At 49.9% G+C, this 26,685-nt stretch overlaps 1 protein-coding gene across 1 annotated transcript in view; it reads right to left on the bottom strand.

Annotated features, from left to right (window-relative positions):
• Positions 1-23,689, bottom strand: part of adgra2 (adhesion G protein-coupled receptor A2) — a 204,245-nt gene extending 180,556 nt beyond the window's left edge. The window contains exon 1 of the mRNA XM_072266811.1: positions 22,989-23,689. Within this exon, the coding sequence (XP_072122912.1) occupies positions 22,989-23,197 (209 nt within the window). The 5' untranslated portion in view covers positions 23,198-23,689. The remainder of the gene's footprint in view (positions 1-22,988) is intronic.
• Positions 23,690-26,685: the final 2,996 nt, after the last annotated feature.

Here is a 26,685-nt window from a genome sequence, read left to right as displayed (position 1 = left end):
GAACGCAGAGTGTAAGAGACAAAAGCACAGTCCCTGCCCATCAATACAGGGCCAGTGTTTCCCACATCCACCACCTCAGTGCTTGGGGACTCTCGATGGAAGTAAACCTCCCTCAATCCCAAGGGTCTGCCTCAGAAGGCAGGAACTGTTTGTCCAAGGTGAGAATAAACGTTGTTATTACAGCTGCATCTTCGTGGAAATGCTTGACAAATGTAACAACGGTCTCCAGATTCCAGCATCTGCAGTCTCCGGTGTCTCCTACTTGACAAATGTTTCCCCTTCGGTGAGCTACGGCCAGAAACCATTTCCTTAAAACTACAGTTTCAAGGTGTACAACAAAGAACACTCATCTCAATACTGAACTGATTCACGACCTACACACTCACATTCGAGCAACACACAAAATGCCGAAGGAACTCAGCAGGCCAGGCCGCATCTATGGAAAAGAGCAGGAAACATCGGCTGTACTCTTTTCCATAGGTGCTGCCTGGCCTGCTGAGTTCCTCCAGCATTTTGTGTGTGTGTTGCTTGGATTTCCAGCATCTGCAGATTTTCTCTTGTTTGTGGTTGGACGGTCACATTCAAGGACTCTACAACTCAGGTCACACTGTTACGACAGTGCCATTAAGGGGTAACTGTTTCCATGCAGGGCTGATGGGAATTATCAAATATTCCCGTTTAGGACTACTAAAGGAGAAATCCAGTCATGGACATGGGTACTGCAGTAAGCAACATCGTTTTATGACTTTTAAAAACTACTTGTTTAATTTAATTTTCTGTTTTTTTAAATATATACTTACTGTAATTTATAGTTTTTATTATTATGCATTGCTTTGGGGTGCATGGGGTGTCCAGGGAGGGGTAGCACCCCTGGTGTAGGAGCTTGTCATGTTCTTTCTGGGGCAGTTCACTCAACATTGGTCCCCACTCAGACCTCAGCTCTCACCTGTGCCTCCAGGTAGCTGTTTGCATGTGACAGTGGCCACACCACTTCAACAGGCCGGCTAAACCAGGTAGTTGGCGGGCCTCATGCCCATGAGATAGGGACATGTCAATCCTGTCATGTGAAGCCAGCTCTGGCGGACTGGGCAGATGAGATCTACGGTGAGATCTACCGGCCAGGAAGGCGGAGTCCAAAGGACATTACGAGGCACAGGAGGAGTCACGATCATCCACTGCACCAAGGAAGACCCCAGTTTGTGACGCTTGTTCGTACCACTGAACCCGGACTTCTGATGTTGAGGGAGTGGAACTGCCCCAGGGCAATGACTTTTCCACTCTAAAAACTCTCCCGCACTGGTTCCCTGTCATCGTCAGGCACGACGGGTGACTACCACATGGCAACGTACTGCTGCCGCAAAACAACAAATTCCACGTCATTTGCCAGAAATATTAAACCTGATCCTGAGTTCTCTTTTGCACAATTTGTCTTTTTTTGCACATTTGTCAGTCTTTATGTTTAGTTTTTCTTAAGTTCCATTGTCTCTATTTTCCTGTAAATGCCTGTAAGAAAACGAATCTCGGGGTAGCATATAGTGACAAGGGCACCTTGGTCGTGTAGCGGGTTGTGCAACGCTATGACGGCTTGGGGCGTTCCGGAGCTCAGCGCCTTCTGTAAGGAGTTTGTACGTTAAACATGTGACTGCATGGGTTTCCTCCGGGTGCTCCAGTTTCCTCCCACATTCCAAAGACACACCGGTTAGTAGGTTCATTACTCATTGTAAATTGACCCGTGATTAGGCCAGGGTTACATAGACAGGTTGCTGGGCGGTGTGGCTCACCGGCCCGAGACAGCCTGTTCCACGCTGTACCTCGAAATAAAATAAAGACATGCACTTTGATAATAAATTTACTTTGACTTTGAAAGAGCAAGCACTCACTAACCTCAGCCATCTGCACTGCCAGATTCCATGATTTCTCCCGAGTTCCCTAAGCTGTCGGCGCGCCCAAGTACACAAGGTTACCTGTGAAGTGCAGCGGCCTTCTCCGAGATACAACTTCTGACTGGTTCTGGAGAGCGCTCTGGCTGGTTGCAACACCAGACGGCATGCAGGGGCCAGCGCTCAGCACCAGAATGAGCAACAGGCAGCTCCATCTTGGGCACAACCATCCCCACCGAGGACATCCTCCAAAGGCCGTGCCTCACAAAGGTGGCATCCATCGTGAGAGACTCCCATAACCAGGAATTGCTCTCTGCACATTACTACCACCAGGAAAGAGGTACAGGAATCTGAAGATACATAGTCAATGATTCAGCTTCTTCCCCTCTGCCATCAGGCTTTTGAACCGTCCATCAACACTAGCTCACTATTTTGTTATTTTTTGGATGATTTATTTATGTTTTTATATATTTCTTATTGCTACTATTAATTCTTTTTATGTATAGTACTGTACTATTGCCAATTTCCCAATGTGAATCAGTGATAATAGAGCTAAAGACAGATAATCCACGTCTCTCTCCAAAGGTGGGAAGTGGATGGGGGATTTCTGAGAACAGTAGGCACCCTCAGGAGCCTAAATGTGTTGCAGATAGTAAAAATTGAATTTTAATTGAAACTGTAGATGGGTTATGAAGTTCTGATTACTGTACAGTGTTTTGTTAGTGAACAAACTTCTGTAAAAACAAAAAGGGAATTGGAGACATTTCTTCCAAAAGTTGGCATTTCCCTCTGTATTGAGGCTGGATGGATTCTGTACCCTGAATCTCAGACAGGTGGACCATAGGGGAGGCACCATGAACCAGACAGCAGACGGTGCTCCAAAACACCAACATTACACTTCCGCTCACTGCTTCCACACACTATTGAAGTAGCAGGGAGAGAAATATTGTTTGGAGGCGTTCAACTCTTTTTGTTACTGACATCACCACAGCTGTGCTCAGAGAACACCAAACACATCCTGCTTAAAGACAGCGGGGAAGCCAGCCCCCACACTAGCAAACTACAACAACGGCCAAGAACTGCAGGGCTAGGAAATGTCAGGTTTGGTAGCCAAGGGCAACAAGGACGTGGTGGCGTTTTGTAGAAACTGAAGCACCCGGGGGAAACTGAATTAACAGCAGTTAATTCATCTATCAGCCCACACATCATTGGGATGTGGGAAAAAGCCGGAGGAAATTCACAGGTTAAACATACAGATTCCTTATGGACAGCACCACAGTACAGCAGCCAGCACAGTACTGTACATTGCCAGTGACTGGGATTCAATTACCACCACTGTCTGTAAGGAGTTTGCATGTTCCCTCATGATGGTGGTTTCCTCTGGGTGCTCTGGTTTCCTCCCACAGTCCAAAGACGTACTGGTTGGTAGGTTAATTGGTCATTGTAAATTTTAAAGGGTTAGTGAGTGGCGGGCATGCTACGTTGGTGCCAGAGGTGTGGCGACACTTGCGGGCTACCCCCAGCACATCCTTAGACTGTATTGGTTGCTGTCACAAGACGATGCATTTCACTGTACGGTTCCATATACATGTACGACATTGTAAAACTCCATACAGTCAGCACCAAAGGCGGAAACTGAACCGGGATTTCTGGCAGAGAGGCAGTGACTCTTCCTGCGTGTCAATGCGTGTGATTCTGCTCCTTCCCAACCACGCTGTGAACCTCTGCATCAGCGTCCTGGGAAATGCTTGCGATCCCGATCTACAGCAGTGATCTGCACAGCACAAGCTGCCCTTGTGGTGGCTGCAAATCTCTCTCCCATACCGTAATCAAGCTCAGGAATCAGCCCAGGCACTGTGTCCCCTGCCCAAAACACTGCCTGAAAACAGACCCTTCAGCCCATCAAAATAGCACTAACCATCAACTACTATACACACTCATCATCATCATGTGCCGCGTCGTATTGCATGGGCAATCAAGCACCTTCGTGACGTCCGCCACAAAAGGCAGGATTTCCCGGTGGTTGCCCATTTCAATTTGACTGACCATTCCCACTCAGACACGTCTGTCCGTGACTTCCTTTTCTGCCACAATGAGGCCATTCTCAGGTTGGAGAAGCAGCACCTTATGTTCCGCCTGGGTGACCTCCAACTTGATGGCACGAACATTGATTTCTCCAACTTCCAGTAATCACACCTCCTTCCCTCCTTCTCTCTTTTTCCATTCCCCATTCACCCCTTCTCTTCTCACCTGCCCATCAGCTCCCTCTGGTGCCCCTCTTCTTCCCTTTCTCTCCTATCAGATTCTTCTTTCTTCAGCCCTTTACTCCTTCCACCTATCCCTTCCCAGCTTCTCACATCATCCCTCCTCCTCACCCCACCCACCTCCCCCCTCACCTATCACCTGTCAGTTTCTACTCCTCTCCCACCTTCTTATTCTGGCTTCTGCCCCCTTCATTTCCAGTCCCGATGAAGGGCTTCGGACTGTTTATTTCCCTCCATAGATGCTGCCTGACCTGCTGAGTTCCTCCAGCATCGTGTGTGTGCTGCTCATTGTACACCCCTGATACATACTCAGATGTACTTGGGAAGAAAATGAGCAGAGAGATTTGCTAGGGGCCGATACACATTCAATGTCACTAATTGCATCTGTAATGCCATAAATACACGGCCAATTCCACAAATGAGCAGAGAGATCTGCTAAGGGCTGATACACATCCAATGGCACTAATTCATTTCTCACTGTCTGCTCAGTTAGTGGGAGCTTGGCTCATGCACACTGACTGCCATATTCCTAGCCAAACAAAGCACCTTCACTTCAAGATGTCCGAACATAAGAGATTCTGCAGTTGCAGGAAACACTTTGTGTGTTTTGCTCAAGGTGTCCTGGACCGGCTGTAGAGGAACAATGAAAATATGAAGTTTTAAGTGTAGCCTGATTCAAGTCTCTGCCTGAGCATTAAACCGACAAGTCCTGCAATAATAATTAAAGCTAACTGACGAGTTTCACTGGTTGAATTTCTGGGCCACATGATGGACGCATAAAATGGGATCCTGACCTGTGTGGGCTGGGATAGACCCCAAGTCCTGCCTAACGTCTGCCCTCCTCCTTACAGTTCTCTCCAAGATTCACTATAAGATGTTCATTTTTCTATCATTCATGTGCCTATCTAAGAGTTTATTAAACGTCTCTAATGTATCTGCCTCTACCACCATCCCTGGCAGGGTGTTCCATGTACCCACCACTCTCTTGAGTAAAAAAACCTACCTCTGACATCGTCCCTATACTTCCCTCCGATCACCTTAAAATGATACCCCCTTGTATTAGCCATTTCCGCCCTGGGAAAAAGTTTTTGGCTATCTCAATTTATTCTTCTTATCACCTTGCACACCTCTTTCAAGTCATCTCTCATCCTCCTTCACTTGAAAGAGAAAAGCCCTTTCTCACTCATCCCATCCTCATAAGACATGCTCTCTAATCCAGGCAGCATCCTGGTAAATCTCCTCTGCCCCCTCTCTAAAGCTTCCACATCCCTCCTGTAATGAGGTGACCAGAACTCAACACAAGATTCCACGTGTGGTCTAACCAGAGTTCTATACAGTTGCAACATTGCCTTGCAGCTCTTGAATATAAATCCCCAACTCATGAAAGACAACACACCATACACCTTTTTAACAACCCGATCAACTTGTGCCACACTTTGTGGGATCTAAGGACCCCAAAAACATTTTTGTCCCTCCACACTGCTTAGAATCCTGTCATTACCCGTGTATTCTGCCTTCAAGTTTGACCCTCCGAAAGGAATCAGTTCACAATTTTCTGGTTTGAACATGTGAGAAACTCTGCCTCTAACACCCCCTCAGGCAGTGTGTTTTAGATTCCAGCACCTTCTAGGGAAAAGGCCCTTTCTTGCACCTCCTTTAAGTCTCTTAACCCCACACTCCAAATCAATGCCCTCTGATGCTGTTTGAGGTTTAAACCTGGCCTTGGGACACTGGACAATTCCCCGTTCAACTTCAAATAAAGCTGTGGATATCTTAATGTAATTGATGGGTTTAATGTATCATCAGAAAACCACCCCTTCCACAGTGTGACTCTCCCTCAGTCCCACTCCCTTCTTTACAAAACTAAACATTCAGTATTTACAAGACAGTGAATAAATTCAAATTACAGTATGCTTATTACTGTCTATAAAACAGTCAATTCCCTGGGGGCCCACTGCTCCCAGAAATCCCCCACTGTACCCATTGTGACCGCATGATTCCTCTCCAAGGACGGCTGGGCACGAATGTATCCTTGGAAGAGGGCAGGCAGTCGGCCCAGGCACCATCTGGACCGGTGAATGACCATCTTGGCCAGGCCCAGGAACAAGCCCACCAGATCCCCCTCACATCCCGCCCCTTTCCCAACTGGGCGCCCATACACGAGGAGCACAGGGCTGAAGTGTAAGCAGAACCTGAGCAGCAGCCCCTTCAGATACTCAAACAGGGGCTGCAACCTCTCACACTCCATATGCGGTGGTACACTGACCCCTCCCAGCCACAGAATGGACAGGTGGATGGAGTGGCAGTGAACCTGCTGCGCAGTACTGCCCGATGCAACGCCTTCCACCCCAGGTCCCCAATGTACGGGGGAAGGACCCCTGCATAAAGAGACTTCCACTGGGGACCTCCTCTGCTGCCAGATGGTAAAACAGATGGCCAAGGTGAGTCTGGTCGGTAGGCGAAGGCAGGGAAGTGAGAGTTGTGCAATTCCAGCTCGTACAAGGATCGCTTTCGAGCATTGTGGAAGGGTACAATGGGAATGTCTGTGAGACAGCTCACGTTTTGTGGGACCGTCTCCCGCGTGGTATCCCAAGGCCTGGGTCCGACGAGTACTTCCGATCCATTAGATGGTAGTGCAGTCAAAACCCCTCCACTTCCCCAAACCCCCCGACACCCACAGTAATCGGATCAGGACCAGACCCCCTCACAGCCAGGGGCCAACCCCACCCACGCGGGAGCACCCTGTCTGGATGGGACTAGATCCCATACCTTCCACAGGTCTTGGTAAAACCGAGACGAATCCCTCAGAGCAGCACGGTTGGCGCTGTCCACTAGGAGCCACATGCCCTCCCGCAGGCAGTGCCCCAGCAGAGAAAGTCCATCACCAGCACATGCCATCTGGGAGGGTGGGAACTGCACAGGTATTTCTGCAGGGTGCTGAGGTGGAGAGCTGCCAGCTTGGTGTGCACACACACCAATGACAGACTGCCCACCACGATCGGAAGACTCAGGACCACAGCAGAGACCCAATGCCTCCTATTGCCTCCAAAGTCCACTGGCCTCTTCTGGGCCCTGGAGACAAGTAGTGGACGGAACAAAAGTAATCAGCAGGTACCATATCATTGTGGCAACCAACTAATTTATAACTAATGCCCTTCCCCGGTATAAGATCGCATGAAGGAGGCCTGAACAGTGTCCCAGTCAGGCAGAGATCTGTCTCTAAATTCCACAAGTTCGCTGGCCAGGGCTCCTCCGTCGAGCTCACGTAGACCCACAAGTAGAGGAGGTGAATGGCGCTCCACGCAAAGGGAATCAATCCCTCCGGTAGGGAGTCCACCTGCCACTGACCCACCAAGAGGCCCGCACTCTTCTCCCAGGTGACCCTCACAGAGGACACAGCTGAGCAGACCAGCTGGCAGTCTCACATCCTCTGCAAGTCAACCGGGTCGGTGACCATAAGGAGGATGTCATAGGTGTAAGCTAACAGGACGACCTCCGTCTGGTTCACGGGGAAGGCACAGGAATGGCTCCACGCAAACCAAGTACAACTGTCCCGACATGGGGAACCCCTGATGCACCCCACTCCCAAAGCACAAGGGTGCTGTCAAGGACCCATTTACCTTAACAAGGCACTCTAAAGCAGTTGAATGTGGCCTGAGCCTGAACACTTGCAGAATCCCATAAAGGTACCCACGGCCCACCCTGTCAAACGTCTTCTCCTGGTCAATGAAGAGAATGGCGACTGACAGACCAGCCTCCTGGCACAGGTAAATCAAATCCAAGACAAGGTGGATATTGTCCTGGATCGACTGCCCTGGGACTGCGTAGGACTGGTCAGGGTGGATGATTTGAACCAGCATGGAGCCCAGACGATTGGACATTGTCCAGGCAAAGACCTTGTACTCCGCACTGAGGAGCGATATTAAGCGCCAATTCCACAGGCAATGGAGATCCCCCTTCTGGGGCAGCAGGGCTACAAATACTCTGCGTCAAGAGAGGGGCATCTCACCCATTGCCATGCTCCCCCCTAGTACCCCTGCATAATCAGCCCCTAGGCTGTCCCAGAAAGCTCAGAGAAATTCAACAGTCAGCCCATCTGCTCCTGGGGACTTGCCTCTCTGCAGCTGGTTGAGGGCACTGGTCAGCTCCACCAAAGATAGTGATGCATCAAGTCGATCTGCACCCCCAGTGCTGACCCTCGGCAAGTCCCCCCACAGAGCCCTGTGTGCATCCTCACTGCACGGGTCCAGAGAGAAGAGAGCCTTGTAAAAGGAACGGGCTTCCGCAACAATTCTCGCTGGATCCATGACGGAGAAGCCATGGTCTGTCAGAAACTCCACGAGCTGCCTGTGGACAACGCTCCCCCTCTCGAGAGAGTAGGAGAAGGGCGAGGTGTGGTCCAGATCCTGCAGCATCTGGACCTGAGACCTCATGTAATCGCCTCGGGACCCCTCAAGCTGCAGGTGCCTCAGTGCCTCCTCCTTCCTCTGGTTTCAACCCAGAGGGGCTGGTCCCCATTAGTCAGCCCCAGCCGGGACTCCAAGTCAATCAGATCGATCGATCCCGGACATCTGCCGTGTGGCTCAACCAAGTGGCAGCCTTGCCCACACCCCACCAGAGCCGCAGGGAGGGGAAACTCCCCCACTCCTCCTGCCAGGACTTACAGCTCTACTGGAACGAATCCCGAAACTGCCCGTCCTCTGGCAGCCGGTTGTTGAAATGCGAGTACGTGGACCCCACCCGTGCGGGCAGCAGATTCCTCAAGGACTAAACCTTTCTCAGCAGGCCACTTGGCCTCAATTGAGGCAACAATCTGGGAAGCCAATCTCACTGGTGATCCTGTACCCTCTGGCTTTCCCCCTCCCCAGGGAATACGCGCTCTGAGTGCGCGGTCTCAACTGAAGGCAAGACTGCCTCCCCACACGGCCTCTCTACAGTGGCACCATTCACCAGCCCGGAGGATGCATGTTCAGAAGATGTCTCCCCAGCAGAGGGCCCCTGTATGACAGGGGTATCCTCCAGCTCTGGGGGAGTATACTCCACACATATGGTCTTTACTGAGGGTAAACCCTCTTCCTGACCCCCAGTCTCAGGGGACACCTCCCTCTGCCGTTTCTGGCCGCAGGTATGCTGAGGCCCACTGACCTCCATTACAGAGGCGTCCTCAGCCTCCGGCACTACCTCCGTTCCTCCGCCGAGGTCCCCAGGCTCTTGCTGGATTCGAGGAGCCACGAGACCCTCCGAGTTTGATTCGACGGCAACAGCCTTTAGGTGCTTTTCCTTTTTCGCCTTCCTGCCCGCCAACTGAAGCCACCCCTCACCGTCACTCGCCCCGTGTCCAACCATGACTTCCACAGCCGGTGACATGGGGGGGGGGGTAAAGGGGGAAGAGGGACAGCAGGAGGGGGGTCAGCGGAGGAAGGCCCAGAGGTATCACCTTGTGCCTCTGAGGCAGAGTCAGCTGCCCAAGGGTTCGGGCGATTCTTCCGAATAAGCCGAAACTCCTTACAGGCATGGCACCTTGGGCGACCCATAGCCCACGGGACAGTACAGTAATGCCCCTCAGCATCCCCACCCCACTCCAGCTGCATAAGCAGACAGCGCTGAAATGAGAATAGGTGCTCATAGCCCCACGGTGGTGCCCTGTACCGTATGGGGGTTATTTTTGAACGCACCTCGCCTATGGAGTGCAGAGGGGAATAGGGCCTAGTCGGGGATATGGGGGTGGATGTTTGAGAGTATTTCCATCTGTATGGGGGCCAACACTGGCTCCACCTGCATAAAAACCCTCCCCACCCTTAACCCCTGACTCAGGGCCAAAAAAGATACCCCGTGGTGACTTCAAATAGAAAATAGTTTCCCCTTTAAAACCGCTATCGCAAAAATGCCCTCGTGGCCTCTGCCATGGCCTTTATGATAGCATTCCAACCGACTGAAGCAGGCACAGTACACTGTACAGCGTTCTTTAGAGACAGTAATCTGAACGGGTGCTCCTCTCCATCAGCTGCGACCCCTGACCCAGTAGCCTCTGCATACAACTTCAGCCCAAACATCTTAGAGCTGTACCCCACCATGATGCAGTTTGAATGGAAGAGTTCAACACTGCCGCTGGGGGATATAAAACACAGTCAACACCCAGCAGACTACCAGCAAACAGTCAAAAAGAAACCGTTCAGAGACGAGATGGGATGGGACAGGAGGGGAAAAAGGAGTGGATAGGCAGGGAAGGCCATGCGGTGTTAAAAACCCCAGCAGCAGCCGCGAGCAATGAAAGCTTTCCCCGGCCGGTCCGCTGTTCCTCAAGCCGCTCCAAAGTGCAAAGTCCTCTTCACCCAGTAGCCCTGGGCTAGTCACTCTGAACGGGAGGGGTTTTCCGCTGTTACAAACGGGATAAATCCATCCCCGTTCCCAGCAAAGTCAGGCTTGAACTTTGGCAACCTGCCAGCCACAACCACAGCAGAGTGTTGAAAAGACACAGGTCGAAAACGTCACCAAACAGGCAAGGAAACTATTTCAGTCTGCTGCTAAGGTGATATTCCACACTCCCAAAGTCTTCTCATGGTCCCCAAAACTGTTCTTTGGCAAATTTTCCAGCAAATGTTCAACCATAGGAGAGAGAGCTCCCACAGTGTGATTCTCTCTCAGTACCACCCTCCCACAGTGTGACCCTCCCTCAGTACCACCCCTCCCTCAGTGTGACCCTCCCTCAGTACCACCCCTCCCTCAGTGTGACCCTCCCTCGGTACCACCCCTCCCACAGTGTGACCCTCCCTCAGTACCACCCTCCCTCAGTGTGACCCTCCCTCAGTACCACACCTCCCACAGTGTGACTCTCTCTCAGTACCACCCTCCCACAGTGTGACCCTCCCTCAGTACCACCCCTCCCTCAGTGTGACCCTCCCTCAGTACCACACCTCCCACAGTGTGACCCTCCCTCAGTACCACCCCTCCCACAGTGCATCACCCTCAGTACCACCCCTCCCACAGTGCATCACCCTCAGTACCACCCCTCCCACAGTGTGTCCCTCCCTCAGTACCACCCCTCCCACAGTGTGTCCCTCCCTCAGTACCACCCCTCCCACAGTGTGACTCTCCCTCAGTACCACCCCTCCCACAGTGTGACTCTCCCTCAGTACCACCCCTCCCACAGTGTGACCCTCCCTCAGTACCACCCCTCCCTCAGTGTGACCCTCCCTCAGTACCACACCTCCCACAGTGTGACCCTCGCTCAGTACCACCCCTCCCTCAGTGTGACCCTCCCTCGGTACCACCCCTCCCACAGTGTGACCCTCCCTCGGTACCACACCTCCCACAGTGTGACCCTCCCTCGGTACCACCCCTCCCACAGTGTGACCCTCCCTCGGTACCACCCCTCCCACAGTGTGACTCTCCCTCGGTACCACACCTCCCACAGTGTGACCCTCCCTCGGTACCACCCTCCCACAGTGTGACCCTCCCTCGGTACCACCCCTCCCTCAGTGTGACCCTCCCTCGGTACCACCCCTCCCACAGTGTGACCCTCCCTCGGTACCACCCCTCCCACAGTGTGACCCTCCCTCGGTACCACCCCTCCCACAGTGTGACCCTCCCTCGGTACCACCCCTCCCACAGTGTGACCCTCTCTCGGTACCACCCCCCCACAGTGTGACCCTCCCTCGGTACCACCCCTCCCTCAGTGTGACCCTCCCTCGGTACCACCCCTCCCACAGTGTGACCCTCTCTCAGTACCACCCTCCCACAGTGTGACCCTCCCTCAGTACCACACCTCCCACAGTGTGACTCTCTCTCGGTACCACCCTCCCACAGTGTGACCCTCCCTCGGTACCACCCCTCCCTCAGTGTGACCCTCCCTCGGTACCACCCCTCCCACAGTGTGACCCTCCCTCAGTCCCACCCCTTCCACAGTGTGACCCTCCCTCGGTACCACCCCCCACAGTGTGACCCTCCCTCAGTACCACCCCTCCCACAGTGTGACCCTCCCTCAGTACCACCCCTCCCAGTGTGACCCTCCTTCAGTACCACCCCTCCCAGTGTGACCTTCCCTCAGTACCACCCCTCCCAGAGTGTGACTCTCCCTCAGTACCGCCCCTCCCACAGTGTGACCTTCCCTCAGTACCGCCCCTCCCACAGTGTGATTCTCCCTCAGTACCGCCCCTCCCACAGTGTGACCCTCCCTCAGTACCACCCCTCCCACAGTGTGACCCTCCCTCAGTACCACCCCTCCCACAGTGTGACCCTCCCTCAGTACCATCCCTCCCACAGTGTGATTCTCCCTCAGTACCACCCCTCCCACAGTGTGACCCTCCCTCAGTACCACCCCTCCCACAGTGTGACCCTCCCTCAGTACCACCCCTCCCACAGTGTGACCCTCCCTCAGTACCACCCCTCCCACAGTGTGACTCTCCCTCAGTCCCACCCCTTCCACAGTGTGACCCTCCCTCGGTACCACCCCCCACAGTGTGACCCTCCCTCAGTACCACCCCTCCCATAGTGTGACCCTCCCTCAGTACCACCCCTCCCACAGTGTGACCCTCCTTCAGTACCACCCCTCCCAGTGTGACCTTCCCTCAGTACCACCCCTCCCAGAGTGACCCTCCCTCAGTACCACCCCTCCCACAGTGTGACTCTCCCTCAGTACCACCCCTCCCACAGTGTGACCTTCCCTCAGTACCGCCCCTCGCACAGTGATTCTCCCTCGGTACCACCCCTCCCACAGTGTGACCCTCCCTCAGTACCATCCCTCCCACAGTGTGACCCTCCCTCAGTACCGCCCCTCCCACAGTGTGACCCTCCCTCAGTACCATCCCTCCCACAGTGTGATTCTCCCTCAGTACCACCCCTCCCACAGTGTGACCCTCCCTCAGTACCACCCCTTTCACAGTGTGACTCTCCCTCAGTACCACCAACAGGTGCTGGGACCGCAGCAATTTACAATACACATTAGTGATTTAGATGAAGGGATTAAAAGTAACATTAGTAAATTTGCAGATGACACAAAGCTGGGTGGCAGTGTGAAATGTGAGGAGGATGTTATGAGAGTGCAGGGTGACTTGGACAGGTTGGGTGTGTGGGCAGATGCATGGCAGATGCAGTTTAATGTGGATAAATGTGAGGTTATCCACTTTGGTGGTAAGAACAGGAAGGCAGATTACTATCTGAATGATGTCAAGTTAGGAAAAGGGGAAGAACAACGAGATCTGGGTGTCCTTGCTCATCAGTTACTGAAAGTAAGCATGCAGGTACAGTAGGCAGTGAAGAAAGCTAATGGCATGCTGGCCTTCATAACAAGGGGAGTTGAGTATAGGAGCAAAGAGGTCCTTCTGCAGCTGTACAGGGCCCTGGTGAGACCCCACCTGGAGTATTGTGTGCAGTTTTGGTCTCCAAATTTGAGGAAGGACATTCTTGCTATGGAGGGAGTGCAGCTGTTCTTGATGTTGGGGAAGTCCAGAACCAGAGGCCACAGTTTAAGAATAAGGGGTAGACCATTTAGAATGGAGTTGAGGAAAAACTTTTTTCACACAGAGGGTTGTGGATCTGTGGAATGCTCTGCCTCAGAAGGCAGTGGAGGCCAATTCCCTGGATTCTTTCAAGAAAGAGTTAGATAGAGCTCTTAAAGATAGCGGAATCAAGGGATATGGGGAGAAGGCAGGAACAGGGTACTGATTGTGGATGATCAGCCATGATCACAGTGAATGATGGTGCCAGATCGAAGGGCCGAATGGCCTACTCCTGCAGCTATTGTCTATTGTCACCCCTCCCACAGTGTGACCCTCCCTCAGTACTGACCCATGACACTAATACACTGGAGAAGTCGAGACCTGTTTGCCAGTCAATGGTGGAACCATAAGTGGCTGACTCAGAGTGGGAGTATTCCCCACCATCCTGAACCCCACCTCCAACAACTGCAAAAATACCAGACACCAGTAGTCAGTGAGCCCACCAGGAACTGACACATCTCTTCAATCAGACATACTCAGGGGACTTTTTTACAGAGTCTACACTGAAACCGCAAACTAATTCTTCCCTTTACACACACCCAACATCCGTACATGGCTGACACTGGCTGTTTGCCTTCTCAGAATCACGCGGCATTGCAGAGGATTCCCAGCCCGTGCTGCTGGACCAGATCCTTAAAACTGTTCATCATTCCCACATTCTGTCCTAGATGCCTCCGAGTTTTCTCACCCTAAACCATCATCAAACTCCCCCGTGAGAGCTCCTCAAATCTGCTCCCAGATCTCACCAACTCGATCTGGAAAACATCTTCCTTCCGCCTATATACCTCCCTGTTATCACTACGACGAAGAGTGAAAACTGCTCAACCCACACTGGCACCAGCTCAGCAGACTTCACGGACATGTATACACAGAACGGTGCAAGAGAAAGCCCTGCAGTACACTGAAGGATCCCACCCATGCTGCTCATCCTACATATTTATACAGCACGCTGTCGGCCCTTCAAGCTGTGACGTCCCGAAAACCCTCCCTGACACTGATTAACCCGAGCCTGATCATGGGACAATTTACAATGATGAATTAACCTATCTGGTAAGTGTTTGGACTGTGGGAGGAAACCAAAGGACCCGGGGAAACTCCACACATTCCACGTACAGAGCTGGGTTTGAACTCTGAAGTGTGACACTCTGAGCTGTACCAGTATCGCACTAACTGCTACAGTACCGTGGCACCCACACTCACATGGGAGCTTGTCCCACTCCCGTCCACAGCAGGACAACGAAACCCAGAAACAGGCACTCCCCCCGAAACTGTCAGGCTGATCAACACTCCATGCACTAACCCACCTCTCCACCCAGCCCCCCACCATCACATTGCTTTATCTACATAACAATCTGTCTGTGTATATAACAGTTACTCCTTTATTGCATTTATATTGGATCTGGAGTAACATTCATTTCTTTTGCCTTTGATGTTTTTATGTGGTCACACAGGCGGAACAGGTCCTGCTGGCCGAACAAGTCGTGCTGCCCAGCAGCCCGCCAATTTAACTCCAGCCTAATCACTGGACCAAATAACCTACCAACTGGTACATCTATGGACTGTGGGAGGAAGCCCATGCGGTTCACAGGGAGAACCTTCAAACCCCTTACAGACAGCGCCGGAACTGAGTTCCAGAATGTCCCAAGCTGTAATAGTGCCACACTAACTGCTCGGTTAAACAGTTTTACACTCGTTACTGAAGAATAACCACAAACAATCTTGAATCTATCTGACATTACAAAACTACCCTCCTTACCATTACCCCTTACCAATTTCATTTGCACTTGGATCACCTCTCTCAAAGCTCCCCTTAAATTCACCAGCAACAAGGAAGTTTCTATCTTCCAAAACTATCCCACTCCCTCACTTCAGAAAATATTCCAGATCTCTGAGTTTTACTAAAGCCTTTATTGACAATAAACTGGACTGGTCAAAGAACACTGAGGCTGTCTAGAAGAAGGGTCAGAGCCGTCTCTCTTTTCTGAGGAGACTGAGGTCCTTTAATATCTGCCGGACAATGCTGAGGATGTTCTACGAGTCTGTGGTGGCCAGTGCTATCATGTTTGCTGTTGTGTGCTGGGGCAGCAGGCTGAGGGTAGCAGACACCAACAGAATCAACAAACTCATACGTAAGGCCAGTGATGTTGTGGGGTTGGAACTGGACTCTCTGACGGTGGTGTCTGAAAAGAGGATGCTGTCCAAGTTGCATGCCATCTTGGACAACGTCTCCCATCCACTACATAATGTATTGGGTGGGCACAGGAGTACATTCAGCCAGAGACTCATTCCACCGAGATGCAGCACAGAGCGTCATGGGAAGTCATTCCTCCCTGTGGCCATCAAACTTTACAACTCCTCCCTTGGAGGGTCAGACACCCTGAGCCAGTAGGCTGGTCCTGGACTTATTTCCTGGCATAATTTACATATTACTACTTAACTATTTATGGTTTTATTACTATTTAATTATTTATGGTGCAACTGTAACGAAAACCAATTTCCCCCGGGATCAATAGAGTATGACTATGACTAGCCTTGAGGTGTCTCTAAGGTTGGTTTCAGTACTGACGTCCTGGCAGTGACAATTAAAGCATTTCTCTATTTCCACGTCACAATATTTAAATGACCTACCCTGAATGCACAGCCAGAGGGTGGCCGTGCAGTCCCACCTGATGCGTGACGGCCCTCTGCATCTCTCATAGAGGCTACAAAGGTTTCACAAGAGGGGGACAGCAAAGTTTATCAGTCATTCTTTCAAAGCTTGGCAAGACCGAAAAAGAGAAAAGGGAATGGAGGGTAGAAATGACTGTGGAGTTGAAAGAGAGTGTGTGCATTTGCGTGTGCATAGGTAGATGAGAGACAGGAAGGGACCTTTGACACCCTTACTAAAAAGACTCGATTAACCTCCACTTTCAGTATACCCAACAACTTGGCCTCCACAGCTGCCTGTGGCAATGAATTCCACAGAGTCACCACCCTCTGGCTAAAGAAATTCCCTCCCATCTCTGCTAAAGAATGTCCTTCTATTCTGAGGCTGTTCCCTTTGGTCTGAGATTGGAAACATCCTCCCCACATCCACTCTCTCTAGGCCTTTCAATATACGATCCACCCCTGATTCTTTTAAGCTCCAGCGAGTACAGGCCCAGAGCTATCAAACGCTCTTCATAAGCATCCTGCTTTTTCTCTTTCTAATGTGATTCATCATGGACAATTCAAACTAGAGAATGCGTTTTGGATATTAAACTGAGGCCTTGTCTACCACTACTCGCCTCAGAAAAGTCACTACAAACAATCATAACCACCGCCCCATCTCCACCCTCCCCAGCACCCCCCATCTCCACCCTTGCCTTCCCCAGTGCGTTGCCCATGCTGATCCATCTCTCTAATAACTTCACCCACTGGCTTTTGGATGAATAGGGGGCGGGGGAGGAGGGGCGTAGCAAGCAGTCACCTTACGTGATGGATAAATTATACCGATTGCCTGGTTACTCATCCTGTCTGTCGGAGTGCATTGACCCTGCCACAGTGGGCATTGGTTTTGTCACATCCCAGAATATGCAGGTACAGAAGGGTGTGGTGGTACGTCACTGTCCCCACCTCCTGGGACCCCTCCCACCTTCTTTCGTCCCCATCATGGGCACTAGCCACCCCACCATCTAAGAGACCTTCAAAATGTGATGCAAGGTCAGGCAGGAGGTACAGGAGCCTGAAGACACACACTCAGCGATTCTGGAGCAGCTTTTTCCTCTCTGCATCCGATTCCTGAATGGACGTTGAACCCATGAACACTACCTCATCACTTTTTTACTTCCTATTTTTGCACTACTTATATATACCTACTGTAATTCGCGTGTTTTTTTCTATTATGCATTGCAATGTACTGCTGCCTCAAAGGCAGTACATTTCATGGCTTAGATGGGAACCTTGGTCAGCACAGACAGGATGGGCCGAATGGGCTGTTTCTGGGCTATAATACTCAAAGACCAATTCCTCCACACTCAACCACACCAACTCCACCATCCTCCTCCAACCCATCATACCCCACACTCCAGCCCTGTGGGCGGCTTGGTAGTGTAGTCCTTAGTCTAATACAGGGGGTCCCAACCTGGGCTCCACGGACCCCTGTTAATGGTAGGGATCCATGGCATAAAAAAAAGATTGGGAACCCCTGGTCCTGTTTAAGATGGCGCTACTGAAGACAGACAGCTTATCGGTAAATCATAAGGCAAGAGATTTGACTAAAAATATTACTTATAACATCCCTCACGAAGTAAGTTGTGGCGAACTATCACCACAGACAGTGAGGAGGCTGGCTTGGGGGATGAGCCATGCTGGGCCATTGCGAGTGCAATGTGTTCAAGCTGGGGAAGCAGAAGGACTTTGTATCAATGCCAGAGATGGAGTGAGCGACTTGGAGAGGAGTCGATGCAGAAGAGTTTCAATGCCTGTCCACCTAACCAGGGTGCGATGATGGATCACTCCAAGCACCGAGTCGATTAGGTGCGATCAAGAACAGCTTCGGGTGGGGTGGCCCAGGTGTATCACGACACCAGGATCCAGGTCCTAGAACATGGCACTACTCGGTGATTGGACAATTTACACATGGGCGCAGGGTTTTGGTCTTTTTAAAAATTGGGTTATTTGTGTTTCTTGCTTTGTGGCTGCCTATAAGCAGACAAATCTCAAAGTGTATAATTTATACATTCTTTGATAATAAATGTGCTTTCAATCTTTAACACCATTACAGCGTGGATCGTGGTTCAATTCTGTCTGCAGGAGGTTTGAATGTTTGCCCCGTAACTGTGTGGTTCCTCCAGGTACACTGGCTTCCTCCCGCATTCCAAAGTCGTATAGGTTAGCATTACTGTGTTATAGGCATGTTATGTTAATGCTGGTGGTATGGCAAGACTTTCAGGCTGCCCAGCACAAATTTTTGCTGATTTGATTTGATGCAAATGACACATTTTGCTGTACGTTTTGATGTCCATGTGAAAAATAACGCTAATCTTTATCATCTCTCTCCTGGGTGGCGGGGCATGTTTCTACCAAAGGAGGTGTAAGGTGTGCCTAGCCTCCACTAGCTTGCAAGTCACCTTTGGGCAAGGTGTAGCACCTGCTTAGCCCCCCCTCGCCAATCAGGGTCATGTGAAAGCATAAGAGCAGCTGGTACATATCACAAGTCCCGGTTATGCAACCACTGACGCCAGACTGACTAGCTCTGAAGAGTATTGATCATGGTTGAGGTAAAGACACTGCCCAGAAGGAGGCAATGGTAAACCACTTCTGCAGAAAAATTTGCCAAGGGTAGTCAAGGTTACGGAAAGACCATGATCACTCATGTCATACAACACGGCAGACAACGAACAAACTTGTTAATCACCCTTCCACCTCCTTACCCCATGGTCAAACTGCTTGCCTGCTGTTCATTTCCACCCCAGTCACACCTATAATTCACAAGTTAGTATCTTCGATTCCTTTCTCAAGACATCACTACCCACTCGACACAAACAAGAACAGCTGACAATAAGCTCTGACACACAAAATGCTGGAGGAACTCAGCAGGTCAGGCAGCATCTGTGGGGGAAAATAAACAGTAAATGTTTTTGGCCAAGACCCTTCATCAAAACTCCAACCCCATCCTGATGAAGAGTCTTGGCCTAAAACATCAACTATTTATTCCCCTGCTCATGTATCCATTCAGAAACTGATAGAACGAACGCAAGACATAGGAGCAGAATTAGGCCATTTGGCCATTTGAGTCTGTTCTGCCATTTCATCATGACTGATCCAATTTTCCTCCCAACCTCAATCTCCTGCCTTCTCCCAGTATCCCTTCATCCCCTGACCAATCAGAAATCTATCAATCTCTGCCTTAAATATACATAAAGACTTGGCCTCCACACTGCCTGTGGCAAGAAATTCCAGATTCACCACTCTCTGGCTAAAGATATTTCTCCTTATCTCCATTCTAAAAGGATACCCCTATATTCTTAGGCTGTGCCCTCTGTTCTTAGACTTTCCCACCACAAGAGACATCCTCTTCACATCCACTCCTTCAAGGCCTTTCACCATTCTGTAGGTTTCAATGAGTCACCAGTCATTCTTCTGAATTCCAGACCCATAGTTCTTCATATGACAAGCATTCAATCCTGGAATCATTTTTGTGAACCCCCTTTGAACCCTCTCCAGTTTCAGCACATCCTTTCTAAGATAAGGAGCCAAATTTCCACACAATACTCCAAGTGAAGCCTCACTAGTGCTTTATAAAGTCTCAATATTACATCCTCGCGTTTATATTCTAGGCTTCTTTAAATGAATGCTAACATTGCATTTGACTTTCTCACCACAGACGCAACCCGCAAATTAACCTTTAGGGAACCCTGCACAAGGACTTCCAAGTCCCTTTGTGCCTCAATTTTTTTGTATTTTCTCCCCATTTCCTTTCATTTCTTCCACCAAAGTGCATGACCATACACTACCCAACACTGTATTCCATCTGCCATTTCTTTGCCCATTTTCTTAATTTGTCCCTTCTGTAACCTCTGTACTCCCTCAAAACTAGTCCCTCCACTTATCTTCATATTATCTGCAAACGTTAGAACAAAGCTATCAATTCCATCATCCAAATCATTGACGTATAATATAAAAGAATCAGTCCTAAACATAGACCCTTGTGGAACACCACTAGTCACCAGCAGCCAACCAGAAAAGGCTCTCTTTATTTCCACTCTTTGCCTCCTCCCAATCAGCCACTGCTTTATCCATGCTAGAATCTTTCCTGTAATACCATGGGCTTGTAGCCTTGTGTGTGACACCTTGCCAAAGGCCTTCTGAAAATTCAACTACACAACATCAACCAATTCTCTTTTGTCTATCCTGCTTGTTATTTCTTCAAAGAACTCCAACAGATTTGTCAGGCAAGATTTTCCCTTGAGGAAACCATGCTGACTATGGCCTATTTTATCATGTGCCGCCAAGTACCCTGAGACCTCACCTTAATAATCAACTCCAAAGGCTTTCCAACCAGAGGTCAGACTAACTGGCCTATAATTTCCTTTCTTCTGCCTCTTTCCCTTCTTGAAGAGAGGAGTGACATTTGCAATTTTCCAGCTTTCTGGAACCATTCCAGAATCTGGTAATTCTCGAAAAATCATTCACAATGCCTCCACAATCCTTCAGCTACCTGTTTCAGAACCCTGGGGTGTACACCATCTGGTCTAGGTGATTTATCTACCTTCAGACCTAATCTTTGTAGTTATGGTCACCTCACACACTTCATGACCACTGACACCTGGAACTTCCACTATACTGCTAGTGTCTTCCACAGTGAAGACTGATACAAAATACTTACTCAGTTCATCAGTCACTTTGTTGTCACCCATTACGATCTGTCCAGAATTGTTTTCTAGCAGTCTGATATCCACTCTTGCCTCTCTTTTACCCTTCATGTATCTAAAGAAATGTTTGGTATCCTCTTTAATATTGAGTAGCTTACTTTCATATTCCTTCTTTCCTTCCTTAACCGTTTTTTAGATAGATAGATAGATAAGCTTTATTGATCCCAAAGGAAATTACAGTGTCACAGTAACATTACAAAATGCACCGATACACAAAAAGTAAGAAAGAATAAAAAGTAAGTTACCTCAAACAGTCTATCAGGAGGGGTCATCACTTTCCCAGCTATAGGTTGACTCATTATAGAGCCTAACGGCCGAGGGTAAGAATGATCTCACACAGCGTTCTTTGGAGCAACACAGTTGTTCTTCTGTTGGTTTTTAAAAGCTTCACAATCCTCTAACTTCTCTCAAATTTATGCTCTATTATACGCCTTCTCTTTGGCAGTTATGTTTACTTTGACCTCTCTTGCAAGCCACAGTTGTGTCATCTTTCCTTTAGAATTCTTCCTCTTTAGGACGTATATATCCTGTGCATTCCAAATTGCTCCCAGCCATTTTTGCTCCACCATCATCCCTGCCAGTGTTCATTTCCATTCAATTCTGGCCAAGTCCTCTCCCATGCCTCTGTAATTTTCTTTACTCCACTGTAATACTAATACATTTGACCTCAGCTTCTCCTTGTCAAACTTCAGGGTGAATTTGATCATATTGTGATCACTCGCCCCTAAGGGTTCTTTTACCTTAAGCTCTCTAATCAATTCTGGTTCATTGCACCACACCCAGTTCAGAATAGCTGATCGCCTAGTGGGCTCAACCACCAGCTGCTCTAAAGAGCCATCTCATGGGCACCCAAATAAGCAACTGATATCACCCATGTCCTTACGCCTGCTCGTGTACCCCGTCAGAAACCAACATAACCCACGTTCTCCCGTCCGCTCACATATTCGTTCAGAAACCAACATCACTCTTGTTCTCCCACCCGCTCACATTTCCGTTGCCAAACCAATATCACAAACGTACTCACAGTTTCCAACGATTCACCAACAGCTAAGATAACGATTAACTTGTGATTTTTACTGGGTTTCAGTTTCCCCTTATAGTCTCCATTACAGTCTTATGGCTATCCAGGACAGGTACGAGGCAGTGATGGGGGGGGGAACATTGGGGTGGGTACGAAGTTGTGATGGTAGGAACAGGCTGAAGGCAGTGAGAGCTGGGAAGTTTATGACGGGGGCTTGGGGAGGTAATGACAGGAGCGTGGGGTGACAATAAGCAGTGATGGGGGAAGGGTGAGGGGTTGAGAGAGTGAATACAGGAGGGTTAAGAGGTTAATGATAGGGAGATGATGGGGCTGATGGAGTGGGGATGATAACAGGTCGGGGGTGTGAGGAAATATGGAAGGATTGAGGAGTTAAGGGGTTAGGGAGTTTGGGAGGATGATGGCATTTAAGCAGGGGTGGGGGGAGGAAGGTAAAGTGCCAAGTGGTGGGGTGGTGGCCAGGGGTCAAATGTGAGGGGGAATTGGACTAATGACGTGGTGAGGGCTGATGACAGAGAGATGGGGGTTGAGGAGGTGACGGGGGAGTAATGGAGAGGCCATGGTGATAAGGTGGCAGAGCTGCCAACGGTGGGGATGTTGTGGTGACAGGTGAGGGGAAACGGGATGGAGTGGGTGGTGATGGGTTGGGTTAAGAGGAATGGGGCTGGTAATGGATGCAGAAATGAGGATGGGGTTTGGAGAGCGGGTGCAGTGGTGGGTGTGGAGGTGGTGATGGGGTTAATGTAGACATGGTGTCGGCAGGAGGTGGGGTCTGGGTTGGAAGTTGATGGAGACGGGCTGTTGGCCGGTGAGGGGAGAAAAGGTTCATTGTGGGGGTGCTGTGACGGTGGGGTGTTTAATATGTGGGTGTCTCGGCTCAGTACTTGCGTTAACCGGGGTTGGGAGACACTTACAGATGCACGGTCCTGTTGGGGAGGAGGTTGCTGTCCGGGACCTCCACTAACTCCTGCTTGCTACACACCACCTTCCTCCGGAGCTGGGGGCCGCCGTGCGCCTTGCTCCGCTCCTGCAGACACACGCAAGTGTTGGTGAGCAGCTGCGGGCAGCCGCCCGTCCGACCAGCGAGCGAGAGCAGCAACGCCGCGGCGAGCACACGGACCATGGTGAATTCCTCAGAACGACCCCATCATCTCCACCCCCAACACTCGGCAAAACCGGGGGGATGGGGGGGGCGAAGAAAGAAAAACTTCCAAAAACTCTCCTCCCTCCTTCACAAAGTTCCTGCGAGTCCAGAACTGGATTGTAGCATGTCCCAGCCGCTCTCCTTGCATCGAGACATGACTCGTTCTCCTGACGTTTCCGTGTGCCTGGGCTTCCCCGTCCCGTTAGTTTCCTCCACTTCGCATCTAGCCGGAGTTAGCCAGCTGAAAACCGCCGCATTTTTTACATTCCCTCTCTCTCTGCATCCTTTCTCCAGCAATTAAGATGCATTTAAACCCAGGCGGTCTGCGCTCTCAAACAGCCCGCCAGGCACGACCATTAAACCCACTAATTCGTGTCTCCCCGCTGCTGCAGCGCCTGCTTACACGGGTCTGCGAGATTCGGACCTGCCAGACTCCCCGCAGTACTCGGCAACTCTGTCGAGGAGCGAGTTCCTCAGCCAGTCCCACATCCGAAAGCGAACAGTGGAAAGAAAACTACACACACTCCTCCGGGTCCTAACGCCACCCGGCCTCTCTCAACCCTGCAGATTCAAGATGGTTTGATGTCATTTACAGTAGACAAGAGTACAGATGAACGAAATAATTGTTACTCCGGATCCGATGCAGCAAAAATACACACACACACAATAATAAAAATCACAATAAGTATAAATACTTATGATCGCTTATATAGATTGATTGCATGTCTATAAAGTGACGCTCGGCACAGGAGTGTCTATACATGAGGGGGACAGACAGGAATGATCTCGTGGTGGTGCGTTACTGGATGAAGGGTCTGGCCCAAAACATCGACTGTTTGCTCTTTTTCACCGATGCTGCCTGGCCTGCTGAGTTCCTCCAGCATTTTGTGTGTTGCTAGTGGGTGGAGGTGTTGATCAGCCTTACTACTCGGGGAAAGTTTTGGTGGTGGTCCTGGTATGGACACTACGTAGCCTCCTCCCTAATAGGGTGGGACATAACAGTCCATGAGCAGGGTGGGTTGGATCCTTACTGGCTTTCTGTATATATATTCTAGACAGAGGGTAGGCTAGTGCCAGTGAAGTGTTGGCATTTTTGACTACTCGTTGTAGAGCCTTCCTGTCCACCTTGTACATTTTCAGAGCCAAGGACACTGCTGGGAGAACAGCAGGTCAGGTCAAGCAGCATTTACCGTGGGGCCTGAACAGGTATGTTCCATTTGTAAACAACTTCCTTCTATTTGTACAACCTCACAAGGGCTTTATCACATGTTTACTTGTGGGGCTGGAGGGATCTGAAAATGGATTCTTGGTCAATTGTTGATCTTAAATCTGAGATTGATAGATTTTTTTAAAGAGGTATGGCAGAAAATTCATAGCCAGAGGGTCATAGAGCACTACAGCACCAAAACAAGCTCTTCGGCTCATCTAAGCCATTCAAAACTGTTCTTCTTCCTGGTCCCATCAACCTGCACCTAGACCATAGCCTCCATACCTCTCCCATTCTTGTCCCTATCCAAAGTTCTCTGAAACATTGCAATCGAACCCATATCCACTAGTTGTGCTGGCAACTCGTTCCACACTCTCACCACCCTCTGAGCGAAGAAGTTACCCCCTCATGTTGCCCTTAAGCATTTCACTTTTCACCCTTAACCCAGGACCTCGAGCTGTGGTCTCACAACCTCAGTGGAAAAAGCTAGCTTGCAGTTACCCTATCTATACTCTCACAGTTTTGTACACCTCTATCAAATCTCCCCTCAGTCTCCTCACTCCAGGGAATGAAGTCTGAACCTGTTGAGCTCATGACCTCAAGCTGCAAAAGGTTTGTGGAATTAGATCACAGAGCAGCCTAATTTTATAACGAGCACAGGCCTACAAATGCTGGAATCTGGACTTTTATTGAATGTGGGATAGGGTTGATGGGCTGAATATCCTTACGTTGTTAAGATGCAGCCTGAAGATTAAACAACGTCAAGAATTCTCTGATAACTGGCCCTGGGGTGGGGAGAGGGTGTAAGATGTATCCCAGGACTGGAGGTTGGCAGATGTCTGTGAGATTGGATGTCAGAGTGGACACACAAAATACAACAGGAACAGGAGTAGACCGCTTGGCCCCTCACCACTGCATCCCCATTCAACACGACCGTGGCTGATCTATAGTGGCAGCGCAACAGCCTGGTGATTAGTGTAATGCTATTACAGCGCCAGCAGCCCAGCCGCTGTCCGTACGACGACGATGTGGGTTTCTTCGAGGTGCTTTGGTTCCATCACACATTCTAAAGACGTACGGATTAGGGTTAGTAACTTGTGGGTACACTATGTTGGAGCTGGAAGAATGTGACACTTGCGGGCGCCCCCCAGCACATCCTTGGACTGTGTTGGTTGTTTAAGCAGACAACATATTTCACTGTATGTTTTGATGTACATTTTTAAAATAATCTAATCTGCGTCAGGTCCCCATGACCTTCAGAGGCCAATTTCCCCTGGGATCAATAAAGTATGACTATGGTATCGGAATTCTTGTACCTCTCTGCTTCCTCTGTTTTCTCCAGGAACAAAAGAGGAAGGAGTGAGGATCCAGGGACTTTCTATGTAACTCCAGCCGTCCTGTGATAGAGCAGAATGTGCCCTGCAGTGCAGTTGTGACTCCAGCAGGTTCACCACCATCCTCTGATGTACAGATGGCTGGATTCACCCTACTCAGATTCCGATGTATTTATCCAAACCTGCAGTGAAATACACTTTAAATTATATTTCATTAACTTATTTATGGTAATACTCTGGTTTATGTGTTGTGTATGTTGTGAGGGTGCACCGTGGTGTAGAGGATCGTTGTTTTGTTTGGTTGTATATAGGTACAGTCAGATGACAATAAACTTCAACTTGAATTAAATTTGAACTTGAGTTGTTTGTGTTGACGACTGACACAACCTAAGGATGTGCTGAGGGACAAGGGTCACCACACATTCCAGCACCAATACATCATGCCCACAATGTTCAACAGAACAACGCAAAACACAACAAGCAACAAGACCTTGCGGCAGCACAGTAACATGGTGGTTAGCACGCTTTACAACGCCAGCAGCCTGGGTTCAATTCCCGCCGCTGTCTGTGAGGAGTTTGAACATCCTCCCCCTTTACTGCTGGGGGTTCCTCTGGGTGCCTTGGCTTCCTCCCAGTCCAAACACATAACAGTTGGTAGATTAATTGGTCATTGTAAATTGTCCCGTGATTAGGCTACAGTCAAAGCAAGGGTCGCTGGGCAACGTGGCTCGAAGGGCTGGAAGGGCCAATTCTGTCCTGTATCTCAATCAATCAATAAAACAAAACAACAGCAAAATGCAAGTCTTTCCTCCCCGCCAACACGCAAACACAGTCCTCTAACCACACTCTTTAAGGCTTAAAGACATAACATGACTCTCAAGAAGATCAATACCATGAAGGACGTTTGCCTGGCACCCCAGTGTTCA

Source organism: Mobula birostris, chromosome 8, assembly GCF_030028105.1.
Source record: "Mobula birostris isolate sMobBir1 chromosome 8, sMobBir1.hap1, whole genome shotgun sequence".
Classification (NCBI taxonomy): domain Eukaryota; kingdom Metazoa; phylum Chordata; class Chondrichthyes; order Myliobatiformes; family Myliobatidae; genus Mobula; species Mobula birostris.
This window is presented reverse-complemented; position numbering and strand designations above follow the sequence as displayed.